Genomic DNA, 20,207 nt, shown 5'->3' on the forward strand with positions numbered 1-20,207 from the left:
AAAACAAACCAAAACCATACATGCACTCAATGTAATCATGTCTTTTAATAAAAGCTGATGTCTTACTACCAGTTTTGGTGGTCTCGGTTAAAATATGTATGCTTCTAAAAAGCGGACTTCTCATTATATCGCAGTATTTGCATTTGGGTATGTTTAGGATAATCATCCCACTCCAGATCTGCGGTTTTTGTGCTGCCTTCAGTGAACCTCGGACCGTTCCAAGTGAAACGTGCCTTTCCTTCCTTTTCCTTCTTCATCCTTCCCAACAACAAATGTGACACACAATGACAAATACGGATTTTACAATATGTTTGGCTTGAGTGCTCACCTAATGTGATAAAAGTGACTGGTTATATGCTTTTGTTGGTTCACTATTTACATTCAGTTTGTGAAAATATCTCCGACAGCACCTGAAGGCAACATACTTCTGTAGTTAGAGCCCCCGCTGCCCCCCCCCCCCCCCCCCCCCCCCCCCCTCCCTCCCTGCTCCGAGTGAAAACTGAGATAGTGAGCAAAGAGCGACGGGAGGAAGGACCATGGAGGGAGAAAACTGGATGTATTAGCTAGTTTGCTACTTCAGGGCACCTTTTTCCTACTTTCCCTTTTGCCTGCGCATATCAAAGCGCCTCAATGTGGCGATATCCGGTGTGAGTTTTATGAGCTGGGAAAACGTCGTAAACCTTCAAACATTCAAACATTCAACGAGAGTCCGACCGAGGACGGTTAGCACAGCCCGACGAAAGTTAGCCCGCTCCGGCTAACTTAGCCTGCCTCTGCTACCAAGAAAGGACACAAAAAAAAACAGGCTAGTGGAAAAGTGGGAACGGGTCAAAGTGGCGCCGCGGCGTAAAGTAACTAGTAATGTTGCCTCCCGGGATTAACTTCAGATACGGATGAGAAAGACGTTGGCGACTGGGGAACACCGAGAACGACCGCGAGCCAGACGACCACCGCTATGTTGGGGCTGATTCACGGCTCTGGCAGCCCGCCGGAGTCCCGAGGGTGGCCCCACTCGGTGCTGTGGAGGCTGGGGGGCTTCTTCTTCCTCCTGCTGCTGGAAGGGGCTGGCGGCCTGGCCAACCCGAGCACCACTTCTGGCGTCAACAACATTCAGCCGAGTGTCAACATATACATGAGTGTCGAGGAGGTGAAGACGCTTTTGGGTAAGAAGGCCTGCGAGTACAGACAGCTGTCTTCAAACTTTGTGTGTGTGTGTGTGTGTGTGTGTGTGTGTGTGTGTGTGGCGGGGGGGGGGGGGGGGGGGGGGGGGGGGGGTGATGATGCAGTTGTGCCAGTGTGTCCCCCACATCTGCATTTCTCCTTCTAAAACACGACTGAACTCTTGTGAAGTATTAGAACTCGCTCTTATTTTGAGCAACCACAGTGTCATATACAACACGAGACTGTTCGGATCTGGGTGTGAACTGGCCCACAGGAGAGAATTTAACTTTTGACCCAAAGAGCACGAGCTCTGCTGTAAATCTTCAAAGTTAACTGTAACAGAGAATGGTAAAGTCTCCCTTAATGCTGTTATAGACACTCACAATATCCTAAATGAATAATTAGAACATAACAGAGGAAAATAACATTACTTCTTCTCTAAAATACTTCATGCTGTGGATATATATAAAATCAACATTTACCAAAGGCATCACAGATATAGTCAATGTAATTGACAGTAGAGATGTTATCTAATATTCTCTCACACAAGAAGAAGCCAAATGCTCCATCATTAAGAAACCAGTCTGGAAGCAGCTCCACAGCTGTTGTGTGGGTTTAGCACATCAACAGAGGTATGCTGATGTGTCACCAGGAGTTGTGGAAAAGAAGGAAGTGACTACAGCATACATACACCAGATAGGATGTTAGTGGTTGTGTGTCAGTGTTGGATGTTTAGTCCGGCGGGTTGCTATTGCTGCAGAAGATGCACAAAGCTGTGTTATGATTTAGCCTTGGCCGTATTAGGCATTAGTATTCGAGCTATACTGTACACAAAGACCTGTACAATAGACCAAATTGTGCTGTTTTTACTCCACAGTTTGGCCGTTGGACGTCATGTTGGCTATAATGATGTCTGTGAGTGTTAAATGTCCTTTATCCTGGTTCAAAGGTTGAGCCGGTTTATGGATTGGTCCTTAACAGTTAATTTTGGGTTTACTGAAGATGTGATGAAGGTGCAGTTTGAGAACCAGTCATTTACCACTGCGAGTGCCACTTTTCAGGCTAATGACCAGGTAGAGGTGCTGGGGCGCGATGCCTCTGTGGAGGGAGGAAGCTGATGCTGCAACTTCTCAAATTGACCTGTGCACCGCCGGTAATCATTGTATCATCACCCTCGTAGTGGAATCAGCATTTTTGTGCATCAGATGGGATCCGGTCGGACTCGGCTACATTTTGTGTCTGTCGTCAGATCAATTAGGAGGAAGCATCAAGAGCGTCCAGCTTTTGAACAGGAAGTTGTGTTGGCTCACCTCGTCCTGCTGCGTCTGCAGAGTTATTACCAGCATGTTACTATGTTTAAACTCAATCATGAACTCAACCGTGTCTGGTCGTGTGAAAAAATCTCTTAATGTTTGACAACGACATGTGCCGAGCTAAAAGTGTGTGTGGACAGAAACCTCCACGATTCAGTGGCAAGGTAGCAAGGAATGTAATCCTCTAAAACCGTGAACCACAAAGGGCTTGTGTCTGTTCAGGGCGGTTTGGGAAGGGGAATCCTGTACTGGACATAGGAGTCTCGGGATCACCAGACATGGATATCCCAGGACAGGGAGCGAGTATTCAGATCGTACTGCTGGGACATTAGAACATGTTCACGGTAGCCATTTGTTTAGATTAGCTCAGTGTGGTTTCTTTATTTATTTCAATTAAGACGGCAGCAAATTAGAACGTGTGTTTTGTAACCGAGCTTGTAGATCAGTGCATAATGATTTGTGATTTATAATATGGCATATAGATTAGTTAGGACCCAAAGATAGCCGGGTCTTACCTGCCACATCAATGTGGATCATTTTATTAGGTACACCTGTGCTGTTCTGCTATGGCATGTCTAAATGTCTGCCTTTTTGCTATCATCATACGGTGAGGGCTGAACAAACTCATCCTTTTTGAATTAAAAGAGTTCAAGTTTCAAATCACATGAGCCATGATTTCTATTGGGCTTTATAGCAGTACTGTCAACAAGAACCCAGTCACCCGTACACACGGTCCGTTGTTTTCTAAATCCCATCAGCACGTTCAACACTCGGCTCCATTGGATTCAGTCTTACTCTTTAGGTGAAGATGCCTATTAGTTTGAGTCCCATCTTAGTCGAGGACTACTCAACGTTCTCGTGGAGTTTTAGAAGACAAACACTCATTACATTTGAATCAACTTTTGGTCAAAATTTTTCCTCTCTTCATTTTGTCATTTATTTATTTACATTTCAGTCAATGTAGTCGAGTCCAAACCAATAATGTTGTCATTTTCTATATTATCTTTCTATCTTATCTTGTTAAAAAACACAGGTTGAATGAACTCATTCACCTTATCAGGAGGTCGGTCCACTCGCACACGTTATGAGAGACAATCTGTGCCGGCCAACATGCAAAAAAAAACAAGCAATATCGTCTGTTGAAATGGTCAGTTGGTGTTTAATGACGTCGGTTCGCTCTCCTCTTAGTCATGGAATAGAAAGTTATTTTTTGAATAACTTGGGGTGATCTCACCAAATGATGAAGCCTTGCTGCTGTCTCGCTGTTCTTTTCAGCAGCTGGATTCTGCGTTCAGGATTTCATTTTGATAACTTTAACAAACAACCTGACTCTCTGGGGGGGAGGGGGGGTATGGAACAGGAAAAAGTCATGGCTGACTAGAAACCGGCGCAGCAGCGTATATATTTGTCTGTGGATGAAGTGCAGCAGCATCCCTGATTGTTTCTGCATGTGACTGACGGGGAGAGAAGCGACTCTCCACATGCATTCCTACCCTGAGCTCCCAGATCAGCTGCGTCTCAAGACCCGCATCCTGGCTCCGAATTGTGTCGCAGCTGCCGGCTCAAATTCAGTTACTTCAGCCATACTTAACCCATTGAATCACTTTTTGCTCTACGGCAGTTGAAAAGTGTTAAAACATCCCTGTATGCCATTCCCTGCATGGCACATTTTCCAGACCCGGAGTTGCTACAGATTTGAGTCAAAAGCTCATTAGATGTGAAGCCACCTCATTGATCAGACTTCTGTGTGTGTGTGTGTGTGTGTGTGTGTGTGTGTGTGTGTGTGTGTGTGTGTGTGTGTGTGTGTGTGTGTGTGTGTGTGTGTGTGTGTGTGTGTGTGTGTGTGTGTGTGTGTGTGTGTGTGTGTGTGTGTGTGTGTGTGTGTGTGTGTACAGTTATAGATTTCTGGAGCGTTATGAAGGTCCATGATGGTTAGAACAGATAGTGACGGGAACTCAGATGGGAAAGAAATTACATTTGAGTAGCAATAGAGGGAATAACGGGTGTGATTCAGTCCCACTGGAGAGACTGTAAAGCACCAGAAATATGACCATCACAGTTTTCTAGACCACACGCTAACATATTCAAATGGCTTATTTTGTTGTGGTAACAGTCTGAAACGCAAAGGTAACCAGTTTGCAATAATATAAGGCTGAATCCAGTGGTGTTGTTTGGCTTAAAAAATGACATTAAATGAATATCACAATAGTTCCCGAGTAGATCTTCTATCCGTCAGCTATTTTAAACTTTTTAATCCCAAGCAAGTGCCACATGGCAATGTTTACCATGAAGGTTTTACAACTTTTCAACCTTTTTAATTTAGAGGTTGCTCAGAAATGTATGACAGCTATTGTGAGAGAGAGAGACGCTGGTCCCCAAACAGCCGGGTGAGGCCCATGACCCAAGCTATGACATCGCTTTCACAGCCTTCAATGGCTTCCTTTCTCTCTCCTTTCCTGGCATCCCGACGATCCACGTGATCACTTAGAAGATGAAGTAAAAATCTGATTTCTGTACTTCCATATGCTGTCTCCTATAATAATGGCCTTTTAGCCCAGTTTTCCACGGTAGACCGGGCAACGCATAACTCTGAGGAATTTCCTCCTGGTGGAAAGTAAGCACTAAGAGAGTCTGTTTTCTAGTTCTTGCATGGCGTCCTCGCTGCGTTGTCGCTGCTCACTGTAGTAGTGCCGGGCTTGAAGCATAGCCGCACAAAACAAGCAGTTCCCTGTTAAAGTGCTTGAGGGCAGAGGAGCTGCACTTGTTGGCAGATTCTAATCAGACAAAAACTCCACCTGGTATTACAACCGCCTCACATGTTGTACTTTTAAAATAAATACTGACATTCTCCCATTTGTATTTCACCGTGACTTCCAGCAGGGGAAATTCTAGCAAAGTGAATATTTTTTTCCACTCGCCCGACCAGTTGAGGAGGTCAGAGTTTGGCTTAAATCTGGCTGAGCGTGCAAAAACGGAAATACCCAGTTCTAAGAGATATGAACTAAAATTGTGTGCCCCCCCCCCCCCCCCCTCCTCTTACTCCTCCTCCTCCTCCTCCTCCTCCTCCTCCTCCTCCTCCTCCTCCTCCTCCTCCTCCTCCTCCTCCTCCTCCTCCTCCTCCTCCTCCTCCAAAGAGCTGAAAGGAAAGCAGGGGCTTTGAAAAAGGCCCGTGAACAGTGAGGAGTGATTGGCAGCAGCATTCATTTCCTCCATGCCACTCTCCAAGGATCCCTTTGGTTGAATAGGGAAGCCCCCGCTTTCACATCTTTTGTCTGAGAGCCGCTGCTCTCAGACAAAAGATGTGTGGGTGCCTTACAGGAGCTTCTGAAAAGTAGAGCAAGCACACATTTTATAAATTGTTACCCTTGTGGTAAAATGTGTAAAAGCTGTTTTTTTTGTATGTCCGCATTGCAGCAAATGCCACAATAATTTGAGTCATAGCGTATTTCTATTGACTGTTATGCTGGAGTTACATTGATTTAATTTAGCCGTTTTATGTTGTGGAAATGAAGAAATATCAGGAGCGGTAGATGTTGAAGTCAGGGACTTGACCTCTGGTTTCTCTCGCATTTCTAAAATAGAAGAGTTAGGAAACGCACCTTTTTTAAACTAAAAAAAGAAAAGAAAGTACACAAATATTTGACCTTGCATTCACAACCCGGCCTTTAAAAGTGCACTCACAAAGCTGCCCGTGTGAAACGCCGTCCAAAAATAGAGGAGCGAGATGGTGTGCGTTAGACCACTGAAGTGACCCGTTAGTTTGCCTCAAACCACTAATCTTTTTTTTCTTCTTCAGCAAACCAGTTGATATTTGTTGAGTAAACCAAGGAGCCCCTTTAAGCAACAAATAGCCGTCAACGAGGTGCCTATAAAAGAGGCAGACAGTCCCGCTCAGATTCCTTTTCCCCTCCTTCATCCTCGCCTGCCCCCGAGCCACCTCATGGAAATAAAAGAAGGAAACTGATGTGAGGTTTCTTTGAAGCCATTCAAAGACAAACCGCAAAGATTGTGACCTAATGTGTGTTTTTACTTTCCAGCTGAAAGACCCTTTCAGATGTGAACATTTTAGCGACCGACGTTGCTTTCGTCGGGATGTTTGGTTGAGCTTTTCCGAGAACACACCACATAATGACATCCACGGTATCACTGCGCCTTCCTTGTCATTTTGCACTTTGATACTGATGCTTTTCTTCAATTGCAGGAGGTGTGTTGGTTTTCTGTTGGGACATGCACTAAAGCTTGTCTGTGCCCAAAACCTCTCTCTTGGAAAGAAAGGTGTGCGCCACGGCCGCCAGCGAAAAAGCCTCAGTAGTCAAGTTTCCATCCAAACAGATACAGGATTTTAACCAAATCTCCCACAAAGATCAGCAAACCAAATGGGAATTAATGTGCGTTTTCCGTCTACGACTCATGTCAGTGTAAAGCAGAGTGGCTGTCATAGCAGATTCAGGCTGTTTCCCACACAATTACATTCTATCTGTTTTGGTAGCTAATAGGCAGTAAAATAGCTTTCAAGATTCCTTAAAAGAAAAAGTCACTGCGGGCCATGTATGGGAAGGAACCTCGTCTGCACAGTGTGTCACTAGAGGCCGGTCGGTCCACCGAGGGGTGAGCTGAGTGCAGTAGTCCGCAGGGCCCCCATGATGCCACCGGGGGTCCTGCCCACTTCAGCAAGATTCAAACGCTTCCCACACTTCAAGGGTTACTCTAGCACAACTCAAATGACACACCCAGTCTTACACCAATCCTGCAGACTTTGTCACCAGGAAGAAGAGAAAACTCTCAAGTGCCCCACATCTCCAGAGAGTAAACGGTGACATGGGATGGCATGTCTCAACCAAATTCCTCGTGTTCGAGTGGATGTTATTAAAGCAGCTTCCCAAGTCTAAATCGGCACTTAAAGTTGTGCTTTATCTGAGCTTGGTTTGAGTAGGTCATCATCCAGACTCTACTGGTCACGGTGTCCCCTCTCGTTGAGTGTCGTCTGTTTGAATAGAATCTGTCTTTGTTTGAATGATTGTCAGTCAGCTGTGTTGCGTTCGTTCACACGGGGAACTATTTTTAACTTGACATGAAATCATTTGTCGAGATGTTTTCGTACAATGAGTTAACCGTATCAAGCTGCCAAATGTGTTTTTTTATTTTTTATTTTGGGTTGTGAAAACCTGGATGGCTGCTGATTTAAGCTGCAATGCAAAAATGTAATGCATCAGCATTTCTGGATGTTAATATGCAGCACAAACATGGATTATATGTTTAAAATTGTTGTTTTTCCCAAGCATAGTTTGTGAATGAATGTTACTTAATGAAGACAGGAGCAGTAATAATACTCTTTAATATTCTTGTTATTACCTCCTGTCAGCTGACAGATTAAACTGCTCATCAATCCATGGTGATTTTAGCATCGGGCTACTTTTCACGACGTCTTTTTCAACCACAGACCAAATCCCGTAGTCCTCACTTTATAGCTTTTCTTGTGTGTGTGATATGTTAGACCTTAAAGTCCTTCCTACATTAGCCCCGCCCCCTCTCTCCTGCCTGATTCATGGCTGTGAACTTGTTTGGAGTTTCCAGTTGATGGAGTTTCCCGCCGTCCCTCATTTTCTCCTTCCATGGTTAACGTCGCCAGTATCCTCCCAGCGAGAGGGAGTGTTTATCTCTGGAGCACTCAGGGATGAAGGCTTTGGGAGGTAAAGTGTCGACCGTGCGCACAAGAGGGTCTTTGTTGTGTCCGCCCTGGACCTCACCACCTGGCCACTGCCACCTTTTGTTCTGCTCTTTCTGCAACGCAATCCACAGATTTGGAAGAGAACACTGCATGTCGACTTGAAAACGTTATAGAGCTCGAAACGTGAAGGCAAACTAAGATGCTGCTGTAAGTTACGGTTTTGCGTTGACATCTGCATATGAAAGGAAGGACCATTTCTGTGTCCATGCTCTGTTCAATGTCTGCACCAGGAGGGAGAATGTGGCAGGAGGGAAGTTAGTGAGTAATCTCTGTCTCCCCTCCCTCAGCTGAGAGAAGTGTCAACGTGACCTTGAGCTAAGCACTTCAATTAGGAGGACTGATTGTACTGGGCAGCTTTAATGTGTTGGTACTCTAGGAATGTCATTAGGGTGTCATGTGGAAAGAGCAGTTGATTTGTGTTGTACAGTGGAGTGGAGAAACGCTTCCTGTAAAACAATATCTCAAACTTAATTTAAAGTTTGTCGTGCATTAATGTCTGGATTAAGTATGCACCTGAATGTGAGTGTGAGACGTCTCCTTTAAAGGCCCCTAGTTCTCTTCCCCACTTGGCCGTGCACAATGCCGTCACGTGCTGAAAAGATTTCAAAAGCTCTGTGTAAAGCAGCGAGCTGTTACCAGTCAAAGAAAAGGCCAACATTGTCCCGAGTAGCAGAAACTAGGTTCTGAGAGAGACGGCGTAATCAGCTGATCAAGTCACTTGTTGATGCGTGATGCCATTTCATCATATTTTTCAATAAACGATGTCACATCATGTAATCGCGCATGACAAGCGCGGCGCTAAAATGCAGCACTGATTTTAACATTGGGAGTTATGACTGCGTGTCACTGTGGGACGAATGATACGTCAGTGACGCCTCGTTCAATACAAACAGTGTACACGTCAGAATGTGCGCGCTGATTGAGCGGCTAACTGACTTACTTAGAGTAAGTCATGAAAAAGTGTTTCCACTGAGGCGATGAGGATGAGATGAATGAGTACAGTAATCATTTATTTGAAAATGTCAGACAGATTTATTTCACCAACTCATTTTAGTGTCATTTATTCCACGCAGTATCAAAATGTGAAAATAGAGGATTCGTACCTGTAGACATGAGGTTTGATCTTCTCTTTCATTGTTATTTCTGGAGTTGAGTGTTTTTTTCAGATCGGTGCACGTGATACAGCGTGTTATGCCCTGGCTATTGTTAATCTCTTGACACCAGCATGGAGAAATGGAAATGTCCTGCAGGAAATAATCCCTCAAAACACAACGCGCTGCCAAATCATCGCGCTGGAATTCAGAACGATGTTGTTCATTTTCCATCAGCGTTTAAGAAGACTCTGTGTCTCCGTAGCAGCAAACAAAGCGAGGCACTTCATACGTCGTGACCAAACGAGAATCTCGCTTACAGGCCCACCTTCTACTAATGCCGTCTCCCCGTTCCGGAGAGCAGTGAGTGCGAGTCAGAGATGAAACTGCGTGGTTCCACTTCCTTAACCTCAGGAACCACTCATTCCCCTGCTCCTCCGTCTGCGAACACTGACAAAGGCCCCTGTCGCCATTCCCTCATGTTCCTGTTTAGAAGTCGTTGCAGTTCGGGTGGGTGTCTCTGGGGCTGTGGGAGGGAGGAACGTGAGCCAGACTCACGCTGGTCCTCTTTGGGCCTTTTATGCCTGGTTGCATAGTTTAATTGGTATCAAAGCGGTGTGGCCACATGTTGAGACGAGGGAGGCAGGCGGAGCTGAGCATGAGAAAGGCAATTATTCCGGGACTCGACTGTGTGGTCATGTGCACACATCTGCTGCCTCTAATGCCTACATATGTACAGCTATTTGTGCTATGGACAAAATATCAGTGTCACAGCGGTTTACAATCCCAGTTGCTTATTTAAGGCTGGGCTAAAAGTTTAACATGTTGTCATTCACATGTATGAATTTCTACTTTTACCACACAGGTTTTAGCATGTGTTATCACCCGAGTCTGCAGTTTACCTCAGGTCTACGTAGATGGATGACATCTTTCAGCTCATTGTTTTGGTGTTACGACCAACAACGTCACTATTTAGGTTCACTGTCTCGCACCGCATCGTTGTGAGATGCAGAAGGCAGGTAAACGCTCTGAAAGTGGACTACCTACCAAGTTAGCGACTCGCTACAAAACAGACAAGCGGGCTGCTTAGATCAGGAAACATGTGATTCAACGAGCCATATTTGGCTTCCCTTCTTATGTCAGATGCAGGCTCATCAGAATATATACCCCCCCCCATCTGAGACTGGGCTTTTTTCGGGAGGGGGGGCTTAAAGAGACGGATGCTATGCTAAAACCAAGTGCTTCAGACCGAGGGTGAATGCAGGTATATCCAGACAGACAGTATGAGAAGAATCCAGTGTTTTGTGATGATTAAAGCATGTGAACATGTTCTAGTAGAAACTCAAAATACAAGCAAAATATGTCCCCTTTAACTCAAGGTCCACTTATTAGCTTTTTTCCTAGCCTTTCACTTTCATCCCCTGGTCCACACCAGCAGCTACATTTGCTTAACTGAGTCTGACAATGATGTCGCTCTGTCCATGACCTTGACCTCTGACCTAGACCATGAGATGTGGTTGAAAGCTCTGGGAAAATGTTTGTGGACTTCGATTAAGATGTTTTGCAAGTTTAAGTTGAATGCTAAAGATGCTATTTGGATAATCGGTCATAAAAATCATATTTGTGTTTGACTAATTGCTCATAACTTTTACTTAATTTTTTTTTACATGTATAGTAACATGTTTAATTTCAACCATGGGTTTTAGTAAAGATGTACACGGAGCAGTGTGTTAGTAAAGGGACAGGACAGCCAGCCATCTTGCTCTGCGGGCCTGGTTGGAGACTAGTTTATGTAACACCCGTCCCCTCTCTGAGTTTGTAAATGCCTGAGAATGTTTTTAATTGAGCCAATGCGAGAAAGGTCTTTGAGCCGGAGCTCTGAGGTAGCCCGAGGGTATTGGGGGGAGCCCAGGCACATTCTTCCCCTCTTTAAACTAGATACTCACAGACTGATAGACGGACCCCACTCGCACACAGACGCTTTCAAGGACTGATAGCACTGCCCCAGGCCGGGGTCGGGGGATTCCACCATTATACATTAGACATGCGTGACTTTTTGATGCAGCAGTGAGAGAAAAAAAAACCTTGTTTAGGCTCGACTTAACTAAAGTCTGAATGGTTGAACAGACTGGGTGTTGTATGCGAGTCCCGTTTTATCTAAGGCATGCCAATCCCTTCCTCTTAACCCTTCCCCTGCCCAATTGTGTTTCCTGGATAGAAAATTGCAGTCATATTTGAATGTTGCCTCACTTTAACGGTTTGAAGTTTTTCACTTTGGGCACTTAAGAGGTCTCGAGTGCTACCAGATGTGGTTAGTCCATCTCCTTTATTGTGGGGAACCCCCCCCCACAATCTACCAAGCTGGCGGTCTGAGTGGATATTTTACCATTTTCCTCAGGCTGTGTCTAAATCTACCTCTATGTTGTCTTTTATGCCCAGTGTGCTGTTTTGTTTGCTTCTTCTGGATTTCCTAAATATTTCTCATAAGATACAATGTTATGTGCTCTGCCCTCACACAGGCCTCGACGCAGAGCTCTACTATGTGCGAGACGATGTGGTGAATCATTATGCTCTCTCCTTCACCCTGCCGGTGCCCAGTGAGACCAACAGCCTTCACTTCTCATGGCACTCCAAGACAAAGGTACGTCTCAGAGGCTGCAATTATCCATTAACCCCTTCGATACATGCTACAGTTGTACACGCATGCAAGGCGACCCATTTCTGTGTTGACACCTCTCGTTCATTCCGTGTTCATAGGTTGACTACCGGCTTGGCTTCCTCATGGACAACCCCGTTGCCATGAACCAGCCACGGAGCAACATCTCCACTCAGGGGGAGGTGCCCCGTGTTCCCTCTGGTTTGTCAAATACCTACTTTTTTGTTGTGTCATGCGCTCATGGGGATCCCACATACCTGAAGTTTGCAGACTTTTCAAAATGGTGTCTGGAAATCCATACTTCTTTAACTGTGTGTTTTGGAAATGATGATAGTTTCACCATCAGCATTTGATCAGTTTGGTCCGATAACATTTGGAAATTGTAGAAGAGCCACACAATTTCAAGCATTTTATCCCCATTTAAATCAGGAGAGGGCTAATCATAACTTTGCCAGCTCGGCCGTCGGAAGTCTGTGGTGCACATCGTGGACGTATGAAGAGAGCTGGATACAGCGTTGGAGGCTGTTCTTTAAAATACAATTGCTCAGTGGCGCATGAAGCCAAAAAAAGGATGTCTCCTGAGTATAAAATGATCCAGAGCAAGCACACCTCCCAGCCCTCATTCCAGCATAGGTGTCACTCACATGAACAGAGGAAGGAAAATACCTCCAAGGCTAACAAAATCTGGCCACCAGTATCTTTAAACTCCCTTATTACTACGTTATATCTCGTCTGTTTTATCCGTTTAATAGTGAAAAAACGCCAAGTTGCAGTTCTTTGGAGGGTTATGTGCCTGAATATGGCGGCTGCGGTGATTAGTGCAGGGTTGTACGACGGCGTCACTTAAATGGCTCATTTGTGTGACACCATGCTGCTAGTGTGCTGGGTCCGACCAGTGATTGTCTGTCTGCATAGACAAAAAAAAAAAGCACATTTACTTTCAATAACTAACCAGGATGTGAGGCCGATCAAATTGTTGGGTTTTAAACTGGTGGCGTCACTGCTGGTTTGCAAACTTTTAAGTATTTTGAAAATGTTGAACTTTTTCCTTTCGGAATTAATTTCATAATTTCTAAATGTCTGACTAAACTGCACCATTACAGTCCTGGTGTTAACGTTGTAAACACCATTGCTACAATTACATGCTTCTGCCCGACTTATACGACATAAACAAGTCATTCATTATAAATATAGATATTTACTACTCGGCGATCTCATACAGCTCCGACACGTGATTGCTAATAAAGATTCAGACCAGATATCAGGAGACCAAGGTTCTCTAAATGGTGTGTGTGTGTGTGTGTGTGTGTGTGTGTGTGTGTGTGTGTGTGTGTGTGTGTGTGTGTGTGTGTGTGTGTGTGTGTGTGTGTGTGTGTGTGTGTGTGTGTGTGTGTGTGTGTGTGTGTGTGTGTGTGTGTGTGTGTGTGTGTGTGTGTGTGTGTGTGTGTGTGTCTACAGTCTTTAGAGTGGACCTCTTCTGTTCCGGCAAGGTCGATGGAGAGGCTGTTTTAACAGTGCAGCTCAATCTGACCGTCCATGCCAACAACTACACAGTGCTGAACTTCAAGAGGAGGAAAATGTGCTATAAAAGTAAGTCTCTTAATGATCGGCTAATAAGGTGGTGCAGCCGTACTGAATCAGTGCCATTACTCATCCACCTGTGGACCGTTTTCACAGCAGACGTCTTTACGCGTCATTGCAGAGAAAGCACAGGTGTTACTACTAACGTTAACGGTGCATCGTTAACGTTAGTAGTAACACCTGTGCTTTTCCTGCTATGACAACCCTAACCCATATCAGAAAGTGACACTTACTGTTTTGATACTTAGATAAAATGTATATTTATTTCCAAAATATATTCCACATAGCACATGGAGTTTGAGGAGAATTCGTGTCAGATACTCCAGCTGCAGTGAGATGTACAGGTTTTCATATTCTGCATTCAGTTCTGTGCTATTTTCAAACAGACATGTGGCCAAGAGGTCTTCTTGTCATGTTCCCCTCGGAAGCAAATGTATTCTCCATCTTATTTTGAGCATGAGTCAAATTAGCAGCCCTAAGCGGTGCTCAGAATGTGTGCTGGGTAATCCTACCTGTCATCTTGGACTGCATCTGGAGAGTTGCAGCAGAGGAAAGCTTAACCTAAAAAAAGTTATTTCAGGTTTGTGTGCCTGGGCCTCCGCTTGAGAGCTTGTCCTCTCCTGTCAACTGGGAACTCTCAGAGTTAAGAATCCTGCGAGACACAAGTCTCTCTATTGCTTTTTATCTTGCACTCTCTTGTATTTTGTTTGTACTGCCTATCCGTTTGAGGACTAAGGACTATTAGAACACGTTATGAGAAGTTGAATTATTGGCACTTCAGTGACAGATATGTAATTGATGATTCATCTGTTCTATTCTATTCCCTTCTTCTCTAATGAGAGGGACTACAGATTTGGAACCAGCTTTTATTGACTACAGCAGCCAAAAAAAAAGATCGCCGCAGATCATCACTACTTCTAAGTCAGCCTTTTGGTGGTTTTAATTTCCTTTTAAGGCTTCTGCATTTTTTCTTTCAACACAGAGAAACATCTTTACATCACACAGACCACATTTACAGCGTTGTTGTTATGTCCTATTAAAAAACAACTTCTCATACTTGGCGGCTGCTTTTCAATGCGGCATTGCCCCGATTAATCGTTGGAGTTCATGAGATGTGGTGGAACTACGTGCATGGCTCTTCATGACCGTGGAAACTTATAAGGGCATTTTTGGTTTCATAGAGTACATAAGCTTTGTTTGTTTTCCTTTGAGCATTACAGACTACGCTGAATATAGTGTGTGAATGAAGTCTGCCAGTCAATAGTTAGTAGAGTTGATCTAATAATTCTCCTTCCTTCTTCCTCTGTGAACAGGGATAGAAGACCCAAAGATTACCATTCCCCTCAACAATAACACTCTTCCACGACCCGACTGTAAGTGAGCTCACCTCCACATCCTGCTCCTCTGATCTCAATGTACCAGCTCCATGTGGTGTCAATCATAGGTGGCATCAGCCTGAAAAGACAGCGGCTACATTAGTACTGAGGAGTCCCTCTGTATAGCAGTGCATGTTAGTCTAACTTTTCATAACCAAGGCGTATGATTGCAGGATTCATTCTCCTATTGAAGTGCACTCTGTCTTTTTTTGAAGCTTTAGCTGTAATGAGGATGGTATTTTGGTGGGCCCCAGTTTCTCCTATGCCGCGTCCGACTGTTAATGTGCGGCTTGCTTTCATCAGCAGATGGTGTGACCGCCCCCACCACCTCCACCCAGGTGTTCTACATAAGTGTGAGCGTCTGCTGCATTGTCATCTTCCTGGTGGCCATCATCCTGGCCATCCTGCACCTGCACAGCATGAAGAGGGTCGAGATGGAAGACAGGTTTGTTTCTTTTTGTTTGTCCCGCTTCCAAACAGAACGTAATCTTTTGTTGTGTATATCAGCGGAGCAACGGACGCTCGTCGCACTGAGGCTGATGAAAACCAGCGCACAGCACAGAGGATTTACAGCCAAGTTGTGTCTGTCACCTGTGGAAGTTATGTTAGTATTTTCTGCTGAATGCTGCTGTTCATAGCCCAACAAAAATAGGTCAACTCCACGGAGAGGATTATATCAAGTTGAAACCTGCACTCAAGTGTGTTCCTGTTGTTCACTTCCGGTAATCTCCCCTCCAGATGGCCACGCAGGTTATCACATATCGATGTGAGCCATTGGGACAGTGGTACATTTAACATTGTACAAACAATGTTTTCTTGCATTCCGTGGAAGTCTGTTTTAATTGAGTTGCTGTAATGTTGTTTGGCCAAAGTGGCTTGATTCGATGACATTGCATGATGGGATCCTTGTGTTCTACGAGAATATTTTGTACATCCTTCAACTTTAGAGCATTCTTTTGAAAAATCACTCCGGTTTCTGATCGGCATGAGGTCAATCATTAGGTTCATTATTTGAGGATGTTTTTTTTAAGCGGTACTGCTCAGAATTCACTATTTTCTTGTAGCATTTACGATAGTAAAAGGAATATCTTTGGGATTTGCATTGATGGTCAGACAAAATAAGACATCTAAAGATGTTACCGTGGGCTTTGGAAAATTGCGATCTGCATTTTCTGACGTATTATGGAACTAAAAATTAGTATTTAAATGAGTCTGTAATGAAGTCTAGATTAATGTTGGAGAGCAGTGGCTGCTTTTAAAGATCAAATAAACCCTGGTTTTATCAGAAGTGGAGATTTACACATCACTGAATTTAAACACACACACACACACACACACACACACACACACACACACACACACACGTCCTTTTGTAGAGATTAGTTGTTGTGAAATGTTTGCACCGGCTGAACACTAGGTGTAACTGTTGCACAGCTCACTGAACCTGATCACTTGTCAATACATGACCTATTAGAGCAGAGGTTGTAAAAAGTCAAATGAAATATGGACATCATATCTGACCTGACTTTTGATTGAAATGCAATTAATTAAATATTTAAACTGGGAAGGCGTTCAGTTACATTTCACAATATGCGTCAAATCACAAGGGTCGGTTGGAGTGATGGGATATTCACTTGTTCATGTAATCACTACATGAACACTTGTAGTTCTCAAACACACCTATTTCCCCATGTTTGTTAATACAACAAAGTCAATCCTACATTTACAAAGACTTCAGCAATACTCTCCATCATTTTCTGAGGTTATAACTCCAGCAGCTAGATGCTTTTTATTGGACAGTGATTTACACATGATGTTCAGTTCTAATGGTGCAGCCGTTCTAGTAAATCTACAACTTTTAAACTAGCTTGTAGTTACTAAGAACTTAGGGAGGACTTTTACACACTAATGTAGAAATGGATTTACCAATCGCTGATGCAACCCAATCCTGGTGCCTCTGGATAACGACTCCTGGCTCTTCTTCTCTGTGTCTTTCAGTGTGAGTGACAGCGGCAGCTCGCAGGGCCTGTCTCAGCCGTCCACCCAGACCACACAGTACCTGAGGGCGGACACTCCAAACAACGCCGCCCCCGTCACCAGTAAGAGACTTTACTCCCTCTCACCGCAATAACACCCAAAGGCAATCAAGTAACAAGATGCAGCATCAGTTCACGTCTCAAGTTAAAAACATTTTTGTAGAAGTAATTACACTTCCAAGATGACACCTGGAAGGGCTTAAGTACATTCAGGCGGATTCAGTCTCATCTCACACTGGCGTGTGCATGCTTTTCCAAATGCAATAATCGACTGTGAATGACCCAGTTAGCTTAACTAGTGTCATAAGATTGTAATGAAGAGCAGAGTACCTGCTGTGATGTTCTGTCTTTTTGCCGCTGCTACCCTTGTGACCCATTACAGTGTGAGCAACGTGTTGATGTACTCACCCTGTGCTCTGCGTCAGGCCAGCTGTTCGGCAGTTAGACGAGCACAAGCAGTCTTTTCTATTGGAATTGATGTAAATATAGAACACGGTGGGAAACACAGACGTAGAGTAACAAAGTTAGAGTAAAGTCTGATTATTACAGTCGCCTACCTGAGAACTGTGTTAGGATTTCAGCTCGAGTACATTTCCTCCAGCAGAGTTCTTTGTTAGTTGTTCGTGGTGTTCGGTGGCAGTATGATTACTCACACAGCCCTCTGTTCTCTTGGCTGGCACCCACTCTCATTATGGGTAAGTCTGTAATGTATTAGTGAGTGGGAATAACATGGCATGCTTTGCAATATAAACACCGTACTGATCAATTTTCTGTTCACCATGTGGGTTTGGCCTTTTATTTGCTGTGATTAGTGTAAGTGATGGGGCTCAGGGTTGCCATGATTAAAGCCCTAGAATTCATGTAAGATTTGACTTTTTGACAAATATTTCTTCCTAAGTCGGACGACTTTTTTCCTTCTCTCTCATCTAATAGACTGTTTAACTTTTACCTGACCACAATACAACTTCTGCCTGTTTCACATTGTAAACCACTTACATTTGCGGAGTGTTCATGCCTGTTATGTGCCAGCAATAAACAGATATTAATCGTCTTTGTCAGTTCAATTTTGTTCAAAAGGAACACATCTTGGAAAACGTGCTTATTTACTTTCTAATTCTAGAGTTAAATGAGAAGATCAATGCCGCTCTCACATCTGCCTCTTAAATATATGTTGCTGTGTTCACACTGAGAGACACAGCAACAGGCTACGTCATTTTCAATGCAAGCCGGTGACATGAAGCTACAAACTGACACCTGACACTTACAAATTAAAGTTGAGCTGGTCTCAACTTTTTTCAGCGCTCTAAATGCCGTTAGCTTTCATAGTGCCTCGTCTCTAGTGCAAACCTTTGACAATTTGTTGCTGTTTCGCTTGTAGTGTGAACACGGCATAAGGTGATAGTAAGCAGCCAGTTAGCTTAGCTTAGCATAAAGGCTAGACACTCTGTAGAACCACAACAATTCTTTTTTACTCTTGGGTTTTGGAAATAATTAAACAAAGGAGTTACAACATGTTCATTAGTGAACTGTAACGGTGCCGGTGCGCAGATTCTCTCACCTTTGGGCAGAGCCAGGCTAGTTTTCCCTGTTTCCCGTCTTTATGCTAAGCTAAACGACTCCTGGTCGTGGATTTAAAGGAGTTCAATGAGAGGATTGATACCAATCTCCCCTTGTTTTTAAACGGATTAAACAAACACCATATACAGCATGTTAACTACTCATATTTAGAGGTGATGGTAGATAGATTTTGTTAGCCAGGCCAGCTGTTTCCAGTTTTTATGCTATGCTAAGCTAACCAGCTAAGCTCCATATTTACCAGCCAAGACCCTGCCTATGTCCAATGGGAACATAATCTGCCTACCAGAACCTCTAAAGATCACTAATTAACAGGTCATTCCCTTTTGATTAATCCGTAAACAAACCAAAGTGAAAAAAAGTACATTTTGCCGCTGAGCGCGGTGTGTATGTGTCGGACTATTTCTTGGCTGGGAGCAGAAACTACCTGCAGTCTCCGGAAGTTGCCACACAACTGCTACAATACTGAAAAGTTATTATGAGCCATCTTTTATACACAAACACTATCAAAATGTATTTACAAACAGACAGAATGATTAAATGCTAATGTATTTAATGGTCAGGCACTTTCCTGCCTGTAAGAATTCCTAATCCACATTTACAACCCAGTCACTCTGCTACAGTCTGAGAGAGATCCATCTTCCCCTGAACCTTTCAAAGTTTTCCTATAACATTTTCCAGAATGTTCATGTCAAAGCAAAGTATTTGTCAGTGAGATTCACGGGTCATTTTCCTCCAGACAGGCAGCTGGTCATACAACCTAAATCGGGATATATCTGTAGAGAGAATCAAACCTTTGATCTTAATCACCTCATGAAATAATTATGAATTTTATCTTGATCTCATGGGCACATTGATCTCTGTGGTTCTTTTTTTTGTGCCTCGGTGTCAGTATGCGGTCCTTCGTTGCCCTCTTGTGGATACAAACCCACATCTCGCCTGTTGTGCGTTTTGTTTTGTTTCCCTCATGTCTTTGCTAAATGTGATTATTTGCACCACTATCATCCACCCATTTTTTTTTTTTATTCTTCAATGATTGGAAGGTGAACTCAACTTGGCAAGCATGCCTGGTTTGAGTTCATGTTTTGTGTGTGAGCTGACGATGTACAGCCACAACAGTGATCCATCCATCCATTCAGGTCATGTTGTAATTTGGGTGAGCTATCCATTAAATCACTTCTTTCTCTCACTCTCTCTCCCAACCTCCACTCCCTCCCCCTCTCCTCTTGTCATCAGACAATCACCCTGGTTCTGCACCCATACTCCAGCTTGCTGCCACCTCCTTCCAAAACCCCGGTGCTCCCCCACATGAAACCAAAAGTAAGTTCCAGTGAAGCCGCAGAGACGACGTCACACTTAGTTATCATACTATATTGTCATCATGTGCGCCGTAGTAATGGACATAAACACTTTAACCATCACCACATTCTGTCCCTAGTTTTCTGAATGTTAACAGTGTTTTAGATGAATACTGCACATGGCTGCCTTTCTGTTGTGAGCAGTCAGGTAAAAGTACATACAGCCTTTATAGAAATTAAAAAAAGGGAAGACTGGTTCCATCCTCAAAATCCTGGCTGCTGCGTCTCACCTGCTTTACGCTAACACTTTCTGTCCCCTTTGTTCGGCGACTTGTTGTACTGTGTGTCGTAATTTGCACAGATGCTCATTTAGGCGTTTGGAGTTTAACTGA

At 44.0% G+C, this 20,207-nt stretch overlaps 1 protein-coding gene across 3 annotated transcripts in view; it reads left to right on the plus strand.

The window, feature by feature from the left end:
• The first annotated feature begins 533 nt into the window (after window positions 1-533).
• The window catches only part of ryk (receptor like tyrosine kinase), a 35,872-nt gene continuing 16,198 nt past the window's right edge, over window positions 534-20,207 (plus strand). Inside the window, exons 1-8 of one of the 3 annotated variants that reach the window (XM_079158393.1) lie at window positions 534-1,163; window positions 11,813-11,934; window positions 12,051-12,150; window positions 13,408-13,539; window positions 14,844-14,903; window positions 15,210-15,351; window positions 16,905-17,005; window positions 19,754-19,837. In XM_079158393.1, coding sequence (XP_079014519.1) covers window positions 956-1,163; window positions 11,813-11,934; window positions 12,051-12,150; window positions 13,408-13,539; window positions 14,844-14,903; window positions 15,210-15,351; window positions 16,905-17,005; window positions 19,754-19,837 — 949 coding nt within the window. In that variant the 5' untranslated portion in view covers window positions 534-955. The remainder of the gene's footprint in view (window positions 1,164-11,812; window positions 11,935-12,050; window positions 12,151-13,407; window positions 13,540-14,843; window positions 14,904-15,209; window positions 15,352-16,904; window positions 17,006-19,753; window positions 19,838-20,207) is intronic. The other 2 variants (XM_079158394.1, XM_079158395.1) reach the window with 2 other exon arrangements.

Source organism: Pholis gunnellus, assembly GCF_910591455.1.
Source record: "Pholis gunnellus genome assembly, chromosome: 4".
Taxonomy (NCBI): Eukaryota; Metazoa; Chordata; class Actinopteri; order Perciformes; family Pholidae; genus Pholis; species Pholis gunnellus.